Below are 12,945 nucleotides of genomic sequence, written 5' to 3'. Positions count from 1 at the left end.
CTGCCTGCAGCTATTCCTGCGACGGTCAATAGACCACTGCAGTTGCCGCACCGCCTATCGCATTCCAGTTGTTCTCAGCAGAGAGCAGCATACTATATCTGCCCAGTCATCATACCCACTGGAGTCTGGAGGCAATGTAACAGAAAATAAATCTATTGGACAAGGGTGCGACACATAATGGGGTTCTGCCTGGGTGTTATCTTACTGTAGAACAGATGTAAAGCATATAGATGTATTGTAGACTTCAATTTCTAGCACCTGTTTGCTGACCAAGACAGGATCATCATGTGTAAGGCTGCTTGATGTTTGACAGCCATGTGGTGCATCAAACGTGACATTGTGCTGCTGCAGTGCACCCTCCCATCCCCTACTTTTCCTCCCTTATTGTCTCCTCCCTGGCGCAGGTGTGCAACACACGCTGATTGATTGACTGTATCGTTTCTTTAATGCGACATGCATGTGACAGGTTGGCAGGTCACTCAATACAACTTGGCCACATGCCTGCACAGCTTCCTCTGCACTTTAACCACACGCTACAGTGCAACATGGCCCGACACTGAGCTTTGCTGACTTTGACAGTTAACTCTTTATGACTAAGCATCTGTTCCTCAGGAATGTCAGCCGCGGCATACCAGTGGTGTGTGGAACACGCTTTCTCCCTTATGTCCAGATATTGCAACATGTATGTTTATGTTAACCGCTTAAGCCCTATTTACTTTTTTTATATTTACAAATGTTTTTGCCCAGAATAGCGATGTCAGGGTTGAAGTGGTTAAATCTGTATCATCAGCGATCAGTTGACAAATCTCTTCTGCTTTAGATGACATTCTTGATATTATTGGTGTCTTGTGTGTCTGTTGGTGAAGGATATTCTGCTCTAAAATGTTATACAACAATGCATTCATTTGAAAGTGTGTACTTTATATTTGATTGATTGATTGATTGATAATTGTATTAACAGTTTGTAGAATAAGAACAGTTCAAGGAAAGCACAGTTCAATGCAAGGTCTGCTAGCCTAAGAGGATTGAGATACCCAGAAAAGCACTAAGACTTGTTTACATTGGGGCCCTCCATTTTCATGTGATCACCTTGGCTTTTTCTTAAGGAATAGCTGTTGAATGTTCTTGTTTCATACAGATAATTGTTAGTTTCTGTAGATAGAAAGTGACAGCCTGGATATTTAATTTAATATCCTGTCTATATAATATCCTTTCCTCATACAGTATTAGTTTGACCAACAGTCTGCATCTATGATCTAGCCCTCTACACCTGCACTGTCCTCCTCCTTCACCCTTCATGTCTTCTCTCTTTGCCCTCGCCATTGAAACCTCTCCCGTGTGTTCCTCCCATGCAGGTATCACTGAGACCGTTGCCCAGTTGGCCTCAGGGTGGGTGACGGACAGGAACCTCTTCCACAAGTACCACTACCACAAGGCCTACCTGATCCTCTGCGGTGTGGTAAACCTGCTCTCCCCGTTGGCCACTACCTACCTCTTGCTCATGGTTTACGCAGTCTTCTTCGCCATCTTCTGTGGTGGATACATGGCGTTGCTGCTACCTGTCCTGGTGAGGGCCAATATCTGCATTATCTCTGCCAAGTCATCTCCGTCGGAATCAGAATTGGAAATCAACTCTATTGTCACACCACAGTCTATTAAGTGTCAGGCATGGGCAGGGGGGGGGGGGATGCCCCACCAAAAGACCTGACTGCCGCATCAAATCAACACATCCCTAATTTAAAAAAAGAACTAATTTGAAATGCACATTTTCATCAAATAATTCAGAGAAACATGCCTGTCAAAAAATATATATATATATATATATAAAACACATGCCTGTCTATCCCTCTCCAGTGTGTGTGTACTGTATGTGTGTCCTAAAAGCTAAATGATCAATCAACTTGACAGTGAGTAGGGAATGTGATGGTATCTACTGTTCAGAAGTTCAGTTCATGTTTACAATAAAGTGAATAGCACCCTACAATGGATGAGATTCCATTACTGTAGATAGATAGATAACAAACACACAACTTCAACATTCTTTGAAAAGCCTTCTTAAGGTGAGAGGGTGTCAGACAAAATTAATCTTGTAGAGCAGTGTCTCTCAACCTTTTCAGGCCGCGATCCTCCAAAATAATCATATTTGAACTGGGGACCCCCAACAATAATCATATTTGAACTGGGGACCCCCAACAATAATCATATTTGAACTGGGGACCCCCAACAATAATCATATTTGAACTGGGGACCCCCAACAATAATCATATTTGAACTGGGGACCCCAACAATAATCATATTTGAACTGGGGACTCCCAACAATAATCATATTTGAACAGGGGACCCCCAACAATAATCATATTTGAACTGGGGACCCCAACAATAATCATATTTGAACTGGGGACCCCCAACAATAATCATATTTGAACTGGGGACCCCAACAATAATCATATTTGAACTGGGGACCCCAACAATAATCATATTTGAACTGGGGACCCCTCGCCCTGACAAGCAGCTTGGGATTGTAGGAGTTGAGATATAGTTTGACTTGGTTTCACAGATAAATATTGTGAAAATAGCAGATCTTCAAGGCGTTCGAGGCCAATGTTTTTATAGTATAGTTTGTTTTGATGCAGTCTTTTTTTTTCTTTATTTATTTTGAGGTATCAAAAATTTCTTAAAAGTCCTTAAATTGTCACTTTACTGTCATCTGGGGATCCCCCCAAAACTGACCCGCAGGTTGAAAAGCATTGTTGTAGTATGGGAGGCTGTCCATGTGATGACCTTTAACCTTACCACACAGATCTGCATTTCAGTCTTACTCCATTATCTGTCTGTGTTTCATTTACAGTACATTGTTGCCCCCCAGTAACCAAATGCGTGTGTGTGTGTCTGCGTGCTCTTGCGTGAGGGTGCATGTGTGTGTGACGTGTTAAACTATAATATACTCATCGTGACGATTAAATTAATAATCACATTAAAATGATGACATTATTAACTCAACTATTACCTTAACACAGATGCGTTGCATGCACGTGCATATTTGTGCACATGTATGTGCGCACGTAAGGAGAGAAGGGTATCCTTGAAAGACGAGTGACAATTGACTCTTCTTGATATCTAACGTCACTGCGTTACCAACTGTCAGTTTAGGGTGGTGCAATTAAGTCACTTGGTATCCAGTATCGTGAGGTCATCTTCTCCCAACTGAAATGTCACCACATCATGCAATGACCTATTTGTGTTTCATGTGAGAGTTCTCACATGGTATATGGTGACATTTCAGTTGGGAGATGGTGTCTTCAGATATAGGCTGGGCGGTGCTGCAATGCTTCTGGGCAAACGGGATGACCACCGGTGTCGTCACGTTGTAAGGCATTGTACAGAGCATGCATGCACACAGAACCAGTCTGAGCGGTTTTTGTTCTGCTGAATGGAGTCTTCTCCTATCCGTTTGATGGAAGGTTAAAGGTGTCTGATTCTTTCAGGCTAAACAGCTTGTTCCGGTGGAAGGGGCTCCTGTTTACACCCCATACAACTGCACTGACCACTGAGTGGTACACAAACATTTATTATTATTTAGAGACTAGAATTTGACTAGACCTGGAATTTGCATTAGAAGACATGACCCCAGGCTGTAGTGATGGTGTTTTATCTCTTACGCTCGTCTTTATCAATATTACATTAATACAATTTACCACTTAGGCACTTAGAAGATACTCCTATCCAGAGCAACTTCAAAGTGCGAGATTGGACTAGGAAGATTAATCATGAACAGCCTCAAATAAACTATAGGATACCATAACATTTGAGGCCAATATGTGAACATTTAACCACCAGCATACGGTGAATTTGCATCTGAAGAGTGTGTGTTTTCAGACGGAACATTTGGGAATGAGTCTGCAGTTCTGACTTCAAGGGAGAGTTTGCCGGTAATAAAACTGTAATTACAGCCTGGGCTCAGCGGTCCAGGCACCTTGGCTGGTAATCCTGGCAGTGTGCCGTGGGTTCGTCTCCCGATCCCGATGGCCTTTACTGCAGGTCATCCCCCCCCATCTCTCTCCCCATTTCCTGTCAGCCTACTGTCTGTCCCTCCATAACAAATATAAAATAAAGGTGAAAGCCACAAAAAAACATTAAAAAAAACAAAACACTGTAATTACAACATTAACAATGTTGAGCCAATTAAAAGGGTCTCCTCTACTCTGAAACCCGACACTTAATATCCAAAATGCATTCAAATAACATTTGCCAAAAATCTGATCACGAAGAACTAACAACAATGTTGTTTGATCATTTATATCCAAAATATAGTAATAATAATAATAATAATAATAATAAAACTTTATTTGTATAGCACCTTTCATGACATGAAATGCAGCTCAAAGTGCTTTACAGAACAATGGAGAATAAAAGAAAAGCAAGGCAACGACAAAAAACAAGCAGTAATGCAATACAGTGAGGACATGAATAACAAAAAAATAAATAAAAATAAAATAAAAGATCAATTAAAAGCAATGTTGTAGAAGTGGGTCTTGAGCTGAGCTTTAAAAATGTCTGACGAATGCCTGACGAAGGTACAGTGGGAGCTTGTTCCATGCCGACGGCCCGTAGAAGCAAAAAGCTGCTTCCCCGTATTTTTTAGTTGCCATTTTTTTAGGCAAAGCGAGCAGGCCAGCAGTGCAGCAGTGGAAGACCTTAGGGGGGCGGTTTGGGACATATTTAGGCAGGCAGTCATGTAGGTAGGAAGGTGCGAGACCATTGAGAGCTTTATAGACAAGTAAAATAATTTTAAAATCAATCCTAAAAACAACCGGAAGCCAGTGCAGTGATGCCAAAACTGGAGTAATATGTTCTCTCATCTTAGTTCTAGTTAAAACTCTGGCTGCTGCATTTTGGACAAGTTGTAATCTGTCAGTTGTTTTCTTAGGCAGTCCTGAAAAAAGTGCATTGCAGTAATCAAGCCGAGAAAAAACAAAGGCGTGGATTAGCGTTTTTGCATCGTCCAAGGACACATAGGCTCTGATTCGTGCAATATTTCTAAGGTGAAAAAAGGCAATCTTGGTAACATGATTAATGTGTGAATTAAAATTCAATTCAGAATCAATAATAACCCCCAGGTTCTTTACTGTACTGTTACTTTCTACAGTCAGGTTGCCAAGTCTGCTTAATATTGATTCTTTCTGTTCACTAGAACCGATTATGAGAACTTCTGTCTTATCCTCATTTAGCTTGAGAAAGTTCTCAGTCATCCAACATTTGATGCTAGACAGACAGGTAACCAGCGGGTCTAAAGCACAGGGATCATCTGGAGCCACAGAAAGATAAAGTTGGGTATCATCAGCATAGAAATGAAAATTGACTCCGTGATTGGCAATGAGTTCGCCCAATGGCAGTATGTACAAGGAGAAAAGCAGAGGGCCAAGAATCGAGCCCTGTGGAATACCAGAACTGATGTCGTGTTTGTCTGAGTCAAACTCGGCTAGATTGACAAAGTAACTTCTATTTGATAGGTAGGAGGATAGTGTAGTAGTTGACCATGGATCATCAACTACTGAGAAGATTATCAAGTGACACAGTCAAGTTTTGAATTAGACGCCATTTAAATTCCTAAATTAATTATGCTTGACGTTTCCTGTTCTGCTCTTTCCATCTGCAGGTAGACATGGTGGGATCAGAAAAACTGAACAATTCCATGGGATTCTCGATGTTCTTTGTTGGCTTGGGTTGTCTCACAGGACCACCTCTGGCAGGTGAGTGAATCATCGTCATTCAAAACCATGTGAATGGCATATGATTATGAGCACACATACACAGGATATGGCCTACTGCTGGACTAGGTATTTATGGACAATAATATGGTGAAATAAGTGAAATAATGGATTGAAAATGAGGGATGAAGTCAATTCTGTGTTGTATTTACAATGTGAATGTCTGATTCTCAACAAAATCCAACAGATAAACTAAATGGTGAGTAGACTACCAAATCAAATCAAACTAAACAACTCACTAACTAAGCAACAAAACTTAAAACTAACAAAAACGAAACTACCAAAACAAAATACAGGGGGGTGGCACTCACACCTAACCTAATGTGTTTCACTTAACCCTTTAACGTAACCCAATGAGACCTGAGGGCTGCAGAGGGGCAGGGCGATTCTACAAACGTACCCCACATCTTAACTTATGTTTCCCTGATAGAAACAGAAAATGCTTGAAGGCTGACACACACACACACACACACACACACACACACACACACACACACACACACACACACACACACACACACACACACACAATCTCACTCGGTCTGATAGGCGGTTGTCCAGAAGCATCGATCCGACTGATGGCAGCCATTCTACAAAGACTCTGGCCATTGCTCAAATGAGCCCATTGATTGCCATGGCAACGGCAACCCCAGCCTATGCTTGAATTGCCCACACGTGTTGAATTCCCAACACCTGCCATTTGATTAGTTAGTCAGTCCACTTTTCACAGTCAGTTCTCACTATAAATTCTCCACAGACGTTTACCACTGCAAGGACTTTTCCATATGGGCACAAAAGGGACACAGACAGACGGATGCAGCGGGTATAAGGGGTATTGCATAACACGATGGGGCATGCATTCCCTATTTGCATCATTCCCAACATGCGTCGTTCAGTTGGCCGGTACCCAACTGGTCTAGTTCTAGTATATAGTGCAGGGGCTACATTCCTGTCCAACACTGTAGATACTGGGGTTTGAAGTTTCCATAGTAGGCCTACGTGGGTGGCCGAATGCTCCAACAAACACTGGGTTGGGTGATCTCTGTTGCTGCACTAGCAGGTTGGTTGGGGTGCCTGTTCAGCAGGGATTGGAATTGAGCTCCTATAAGCACACGTTATGCCCTCCCGCTGAAACAACTCACTTGTCAAGTCAAAAGAACCAGCTGGCGACTCCAAGTCTATCAAAGAGACATGGTTGTCTACACCCTCCACAGACCAATAGTATCGGTTGGCAGTGACAGGGACTATACACATGGGGGTTAACTGTGAATTGGCATGAGTAAATTGAGAGAAAAATGGGAAGAGGAAAAAAAGATGCATAGCTTGCAAGCTAGTTACAGTATATTTGATTGGGTCATATGTGCACGTACCATTGTGACGTGTAAGCAGCTGACCAGCTTGGCGTCTTATTTAAGCTCATCTCGTTCAACTATTGCTCCTCTTCCTGTCAAATATGTTGGTATGTGCTTCTTTGCACCCACTGCCACAGCCTGAATGCCAAAATATAATAGGTGAGTGGGGGATGATTAGATTATACAAGGGGCTCCCGGGGAATGGATGAGGACTTGAGGAGTCTTTGTCACTTGTATGCATTTTGTGGGGCCTTGTGGGATATCTTTGTGTGTGCGTGTGCGTGTGTGTGTGTGTGTGTGTGTGTGTGTGTGTGTGTGTGTGTGTGTGTGTGTGCGCATGCGCGCATGTGCGTGCGTGTCATCATGCAGGGTGAAAACTGAACCTGACATGAGAAAAACAACCTATAGTTAGTCCAGCCTTCATACTAGACAGGACTTTTTGGGGTTGCTTTGACAGAAATGCATAGAGGGGTGACAAGTGTCACATTTCACCATGCCTGAAGGCAAGTGAAATCCTTAGAAAAACAGCGTTGTTTCTATGGGTTGGGTCAGAGTCAGACAGTTTTAAGTGATGGCAGATTGACTCTGTTTGTCTTTTAGAGACTAAGAGACCTGATTTTAATCCAGGGAACAGGTTTTGTGTGTCTGGTGTTGTGAAAGTGATGTTTAATAATTGTGTATAGATAGATGTATAGATACACATATTCTCTGTATAGACAGACCATTTCCAATCATCACTTTTATGCAGGTTTAGTCCAGAATCCTTCATCAAGCTGACCATATTTGTTTGTGAGCATTCTGATGCGTTTCCTGTCAAAATGGCTCTACAAGCTCTTGCCAGCCTCCGTTGGGGTGAGGGGGTTCCCTGTAAACTCGTTGACACGGTCCATTCCCACTTTGTTAGGCAATTCCTGAGAGGGGCTTATGGATTTTGGGGTCAAAACCTGACTACCTGACTTTGCAGTGGTACGGATATAGCTTGTGTCTCTGTTTACCGTCTCGGCAGCTCCTGTAAGGAAGAACTGTCATCTTTGAGGTTTGTGTTAACTTTCCTGTTGAGTCGACCAAACCTCCCTGCAGGCTACCAAAGTGCCTGTTAGTATAGTAAATATACACAATGTTTGAGAAAAGAGTGATTGGAAAGATGATGCAAAGTTTGGAGCCTAAAGTCAAGATATGTCCTTTAACACAAGTTGGGGTATGATGGGCCGGGGTACATGGACAGGGCTATCAGGGCTAGCACTGTGTGACAGGGATTCCATGGTACTGGTCCTTGTGTCAATAAGGTACTGGTCTTTGTCTTTGTGTCTCCATATCTTAGTCATGGTCAGCATCATGTTTAGTTACGGTCAGTATCAAGGTTAGTCATGGTCAGTATCATGGTTAGTCATGGTCAGCATCAAGTCTGTATCATGGTCAGGTAGCATGTCATTATCATTGTCATCATGCCAACAATGCTAATAATTACATAATAATCACATACTAACAGTACAGTTTAATGTAAAATCTGATGTTTAGAAATCGATTAGATGTTTTCTAAGTAACATAAGCAACACAATGCACAATAAGAAATATTGCTTACATTTTAATTCGGTATGGAGATCTGGATATTGGATAGGGGCACTGGACAAAAAAGGTTGATTAACACTGCAGGTCTAGACGTTAGAATCAAGCATTTCTTTTGTGTGAACTTCCCCTTAAGCTCTTCAGACAATTTGTTCCAAAGCCTATGGGTCCCAGATGGCAGAATTCCAGTCACACTCAATTCTAAGCCTACACTAGAGGGCCACTGCTGTCGATGTGGAGTGTGGACTGGCTCCTTGTGACTGCTGTACAACCACACTTGTAAAAGCGATAACAAAAATCTTTAAATCAATTCTTACAGTAGATATTCTGATACTGGAGTGCTTGTTGTTGACCCCAGTTAAATTCACTGCTTCTGCTGTGAAGTTGGTTACTCAGAGACTTCAGGCATGAATCGCGTGATTGATGTCAGGATAAAGAGTAGTTTAAACTTAGTTTAAATGTGATAAGATTTTTCAAGAAATCTCTAAGAAGAGAATACCAGCACTCATGGAAATGTCCTTTAGTTTAAGGCACTTTATTCTTTTATAATTTGCATAGTATGCTGCAGAGCAGACAGCACAACATACGCGTTTCAGCATATAGCCTTCGTCAGCATCAGCATGTAATGCTGACGCTTTCCGTGAGTGCTAGCTGGTATTCTCTTCTTTGAGATTTCTTGAAAAGTTAACTTTCCTCGACCGTGCACCCGGTAAGAATGTTCAGAGAGATTAAGACGGATTGGAGTCGTGCATGCTTCCTTGCTTTATAAATGTGATAAGCTAAAAACATGATCAAGGTAATTCATTTAAGTGTTAAGTGAATTGAATGCAATTACATTTACACATACATTGGAATTTGTCAACTAATTTATCCAATCCTAGCCATTAAGAGCAGTGAGCAGCCATTCTCCGGCCCTCAGGAACCAACTGTAACTCTAAAGGTCATGAGTAGTAACAGCAGCATGCACATCTAGGCCTATATGCATGCCTTTTCTCTTTGGTATACTCTGTAAGGTTCTCGGGATAAGCTGTGCTTTAAATGGGAGGTTTATAAGGCTTATTGCCCAATACAATGTCAACATTGTCCATGATTCACATGTAATTCAGTTCATTCCTAAGTGATCACTGATGCCAGTTTCTATGTTGTTGGGTCCTTCCAGGTTTCCTGTACGACTACACCCATACGTATGACTGTTCCTTTTACCTGGCCGGAGTGTGCTACCTGCTCTCATCACTCTCCCTCTTCATGGAGCCCCTGGCCCAGCGCTGGCAGTCCAGGAAGAAGCTGGCCCAGGCCCAGAGAGCTGAGAGCGCCTGGAAGACCAATGGCTGCTTCACCCCATGACCTCCTGCACAATGTGTACTGTAGAGGGACTCGAAAGCACGGAACACCTTCAACTCTGAACCAGCGTGTTCATATCTTCCATGGGCTTGCATTCCACGGACATAAGCGCAACCGTGAACTTAGTGTCAAGACCTAAATGACCTTTGAACTTTGTTGAAGGAGTGTTATACTGACTGGGGAGAAGATTATTGTGAGCACACTAAAAACGAACAGATAATCGTATTTTGTATCTTTTGAATATAAGCCAAAATTACTCTTCCTGTTATGCCATATTATATTTGATCGCCACTCTCTCAGTATGCAGTGGAGGAGCATGCAACACTGACATACACAGAAATGGACCCTTGTCACTGCTGGGAATGCTCTCTTGCCTGCTTTGTAACCTTTGCCACTTATTGAATGGAAAAACCATTCAATGTGCTCTGCAGTGTGACCACAACAAAAGAAATTATGTCTCCGCCTTTTCACAAACAGGGAAATGATATTGAATGATTCAACGGTTCGAAAAAATACAATGGCACGCAAGTCTCTAGTGATGACGTGATGTGTCCAAATGTGCTTAGAACTCTATATGTGAGGTATTGGCTTTCATTGCTTATAGCGCTACCGGATATAGAAACTAAACTACAGTACTGAGCTGGAAACCTAGTGTCTACCTGCTGTTTGTCTAACAATAGCCTTCCCATACATATAGTTTTTCTATGATGAAATTCTTTATTCATGAAACACCATATCCATGAATGAGACAGATGTTCTTGTATACCTCTATATTTATACCTGTACTCACAAACATGCACTTTGGCCCACGTTAAGATCATGTTGCATGTGGTTGTGTCCTAGCCCATTTTCTGCCGGATAGTTCAGATACCAAGCAATCATTTTATGTAATGTAGCCTGCTTCTGAACCACACAATGTGTAATACTGATGCTGGCCCATTAGTAATGGCAATGCTGAAGGAATTCTGTTCTATGCAAAATACTGCACAGCTGGTACACAAAAGTGATACGCACACTGAAAGCAACAGTTCCTCTAATTCAGGGGTTCTCAACGTTTTTGTCTGGGGACCCCTGGAAATGCTTTGGCCATGTTTCACGACCCCCGCCCCACCCCCCACCCCCAATACAAATTGACCGCTACAATAACCTTAATAGAGAAAATACATCATAAATAAATACTGAAACCAGATATAATCCTTAAGGATGCATGCACTATGTGTACTATATAAACCCTTTCCAATTCCCAGCCAGTTGAAAATAATTATATATTTTTTGAAAATCTGGGGACCCCCTAAAATTATTTGGCGACCCCCTGAGGGGTCACGACCCCCAGGTTGAGAACCCCTGCTCTAATTAACAGCCCACTTAATAACACCCTAATTTTTACTGTAATAATGATATCCTTACAATTTACATATCCTTTCTCTACATACTGTGTAGGCCATTTCAAGCATTTAGCTGACCTGAAAGTTACAGACACTGTTATTGACAATGAAATTACATATTTGGGGAGTGTGGCGGGGTAAACCAGTTAAGCCTAATTTATGCTCCATCATACGATGGTGAAAATAGTAGACCTACAAACTTGTGAGCTTGTAGGCCTGCTAATTAAGGCGCACGATGCCATCACGCGACAAAGTGTGAATCAGGCTTTACATTGCTCATGCTGCATTTGGAGGATTGTGTTTTACTATGAAATCCTCTGGGCAAGAGTTTTTTTCAAAGATACTTTGTACACCTTGCTGCCAACATAAAAAAATCAATGCCTTGATCTTGACCTTGACCTGATAAGGCAAGCCAATACACATTACCCCGACTGGGTTGGTAAGACTATGCCGTTGCGTCTACGACTAGAGTGCCTGCAGGCAGCCAATGAAAGGCAAAGTAACCTCTGATTGTGTTGTATAATAATATATGTCTTGTTATGGTTGTTGAAGTTATCTTTCTTTTTTATGGAATAGATTTTTATTGTGTATTATTCAATGGATTCCTTGTTCATCACCACTGTTTGCCTTATTATACTGTATCTTTACTAACTTTCCTGGAATGTGAGCCAAAGACACATTACTAGTAAACCTACCTACAACTTGAACCTTGAAACATTTTCAACCACACATTTTCCCTTAGATGTCTTTTAAGAAATCCTGTGATCATAGCTAGATCCAGTTTGTTTTGTTACTCTGCCCTCTTGTGGCACTGGAGAGCTTCTACACAAAGAATGCTACTTCAATTAGTACCAAATTATTCCCCCTCAGCTCACTTTCACAATGCTCAGCAAAGCTCTTTGTATTGTTTCAATAACTACAGTCATGCACAAGAGCTCTCTTGGCTCGTGAGCTGCATTCACCACCGATCTGTGACTGGGAGCCACTGAATGTTTTGTAATATAAATCATATATGAAATGTATGTTTATGCTTTAAAAGTAGATTTGAAATTTGGGTTACTTTACCCTTTGGAGTCAAATGCCTGTTTGGGGGTATTTTAACCATTTGAACCCTAGTGTCCCTAATCTGGGGGCAAACATTTGGTGAAAATAACAGATCTGCCACATGTTGTAAGCTTGCAGATCTGCTATTTTTGGCAACAATACCTAGGGGACTCTGGTCAGTATGGGGCTTAAGTGGTTAAGGAAAAGCATATTTAAGCAACAAATTGAAGCATTTGTATGTCTTTTGGAGCAATAAGTGTAGCTATATGATGACGTTTGGGTATTATGCTGAAATTTGGAGAAAAGGCATTTTATGTTGAACCACTACCTTCTTTTTTCACTGATGTGTCCACCCGTATTTGACTTTTGTTTCCTGATTTGAGGTTAGAAAATATTGGTAACCAATCACACAGTAGCTATACTGGTCGCAGCTCATGTAGTTGTTTTGTAAACAGACTGTACAATCAGCTGCAATAAAGTGATGTGTGA

At 41.7% G+C, this 12,945-nt stretch overlaps 1 protein-coding gene across 3 annotated transcripts in view; it reads left to right on the top strand.

Moving 5' to 3' along the window:
- The window catches only part of slc16a4 (solute carrier family 16 member 4), a 34,905-nt gene extending 21,960 nt beyond the window's left edge, over positions 1-12,945 (top strand). For 2 of the 3 annotated variants that reach the window (XM_083768298.1, XM_083768296.1), the window contains 4 exons: positions 1,356-1,567; positions 5,657-5,750; positions 5,956-5,967; positions 9,846-12,945. In XM_083768298.1, the coding sequence (XP_083624424.1) occupies positions 1,356-1,567; positions 5,657-5,750; positions 5,956-5,967; positions 9,846-10,030 (503 nt within the window). In that variant the 3' untranslated portion in view covers positions 10,031-12,945. The remainder of the gene's footprint in view (positions 1-1,355; positions 1,568-5,656; positions 5,751-5,955; positions 5,968-9,845) is intronic. The other variant, XM_083768297.1, reaches the window with a different exon arrangement.

Source organism: Protomyctophum parallelum (assembly GCF_964188405.1).
Source record: "Protomyctophum parallelum genome assembly, chromosome: 7".
NCBI classification, from domain to species: domain Eukaryota; kingdom Metazoa; phylum Chordata; class Actinopteri; order Myctophiformes; family Myctophidae; genus Protomyctophum; species Protomyctophum parallelum.
This window is presented reverse-complemented; position numbering and strand designations above follow the sequence as displayed.